At 35.8% G+C, this 1,158-nt stretch overlaps 1 protein-coding gene across 1 annotated transcript in view; it reads right to left on the bottom strand.

Annotated features, from left to right (window-relative positions):
* The window catches only part of LOC106877328 (dynein axonemal heavy chain 2), a 141,464-nt gene that overhangs the window by 131,005 nt on the left and 9,301 nt on the right, over positions 1 to 1,158 (bottom strand). The window contains exon 5 of the mRNA XM_052976818.1: positions 210 to 347. Coding sequence (XP_052832778.1) covers positions 210 to 347 — 138 coding nt within the window. The remainder of the gene's footprint in view (positions 1 to 209; positions 348 to 1,158) is intronic.

Raw genomic sequence — 1,158 nt, 5'->3', positions numbered from 1 at the left:
TGTGTTTGTCCCCCCCAACATCACTTGACAACCGATGCTGGTGTGTTTACGTCCCAGTAACTTAGCGGTTCGGCAAAAGAGACTGATAGAATAAGTACTAGGCTTACAAAGAATAAGTTCTGGGGTCGATTTGCTCGACTAAAGGCGGTGCTCCAGCATGGCCGCAGTCTAATGACTGAAACAAGTAAAAGATCAAAGCTAACACTAACCATATCGTATTTCTCCCTCCATTTTTCACAACATTCAATGCAGTCGACGAGGGTTTGCGAACCGCTCTTTATGTAGCCTTCAAATATCCGGTCAAGATTAATGGCTTTACAGCACTGATGGATAATCTCATTGCTAAGCTGCAAATAAACAAATAAATGCAAATGTTATTTTTCTGAAATGTAAAAACAGAAATAATTCCATTTTCTAACATTTTGTAATGCTATTCTATGAGTTTTTTTTTTTAGATGAATTGATACTAATGATAGAAATTGCATAATTATAAGTATTGATTAATATTAACCCATTACCTACCAGTGATCTCATATGAGATCACTTAAAAATTACACATATCTAACCTTTTTGCTATATCTACTAGGTATATTTCTCTGATATTCAAATGAGGTTTGCTAATTTTTCACCCAATATCTTGCTTATTTCTATTTAAAATGTTATTTTGAAATGTTATTTTGATCATTCCAGCGTATTTCTAAGGCTGTTTTATGCTAGAAATCAAAGTTTCATAAAAAAATTCCAGTTAATAGAATTATGGGAGGTAATGGGTTAATGATAGAAATACAGAGATTGCATGGTAAGGAGTTTGCTTCCCAACCACAAGGGGTTGCTGTAAAGTTTCTGGTTTTAAGGTTGTTGCAAGAGTCCTGGCTGAAGGCCTAACTTTCCGAGTCCTTTTACAAAGTTTAAAAAAAACTGAAGGACTGTTGCAATAAGTGTGTGAATCTGAGAGGGGAACAGGTTGAATAAAATCATAATTAACTGATCCGCCTGTATTATCTTTTAACCAAATCCAGGAACTTGTAGCACACACATGTGTATGTGTGTGTGTGTGTGTGTGTGTGTGTGTGTGTGTGTGTGTGTGTGTTTATATTTGCACAAGGGGGTGTTGAAATGTTCTTGCCTTTTAAGTGTATCATGAAAGGCCTGATTGGA

This window comes from Octopus bimaculoides, chromosome 25, assembly GCF_001194135.2.
Source record: "Octopus bimaculoides isolate UCB-OBI-ISO-001 chromosome 25, ASM119413v2, whole genome shotgun sequence".
Lineage (NCBI taxonomy): Eukaryota > Metazoa > Mollusca > Cephalopoda > Octopoda > Octopodidae > Octopus > Octopus bimaculoides.
The sequence above is the reverse complement of the archived record's forward strand: the minus strand, read 5'-3'. Positions and strand labels throughout refer to the sequence as shown.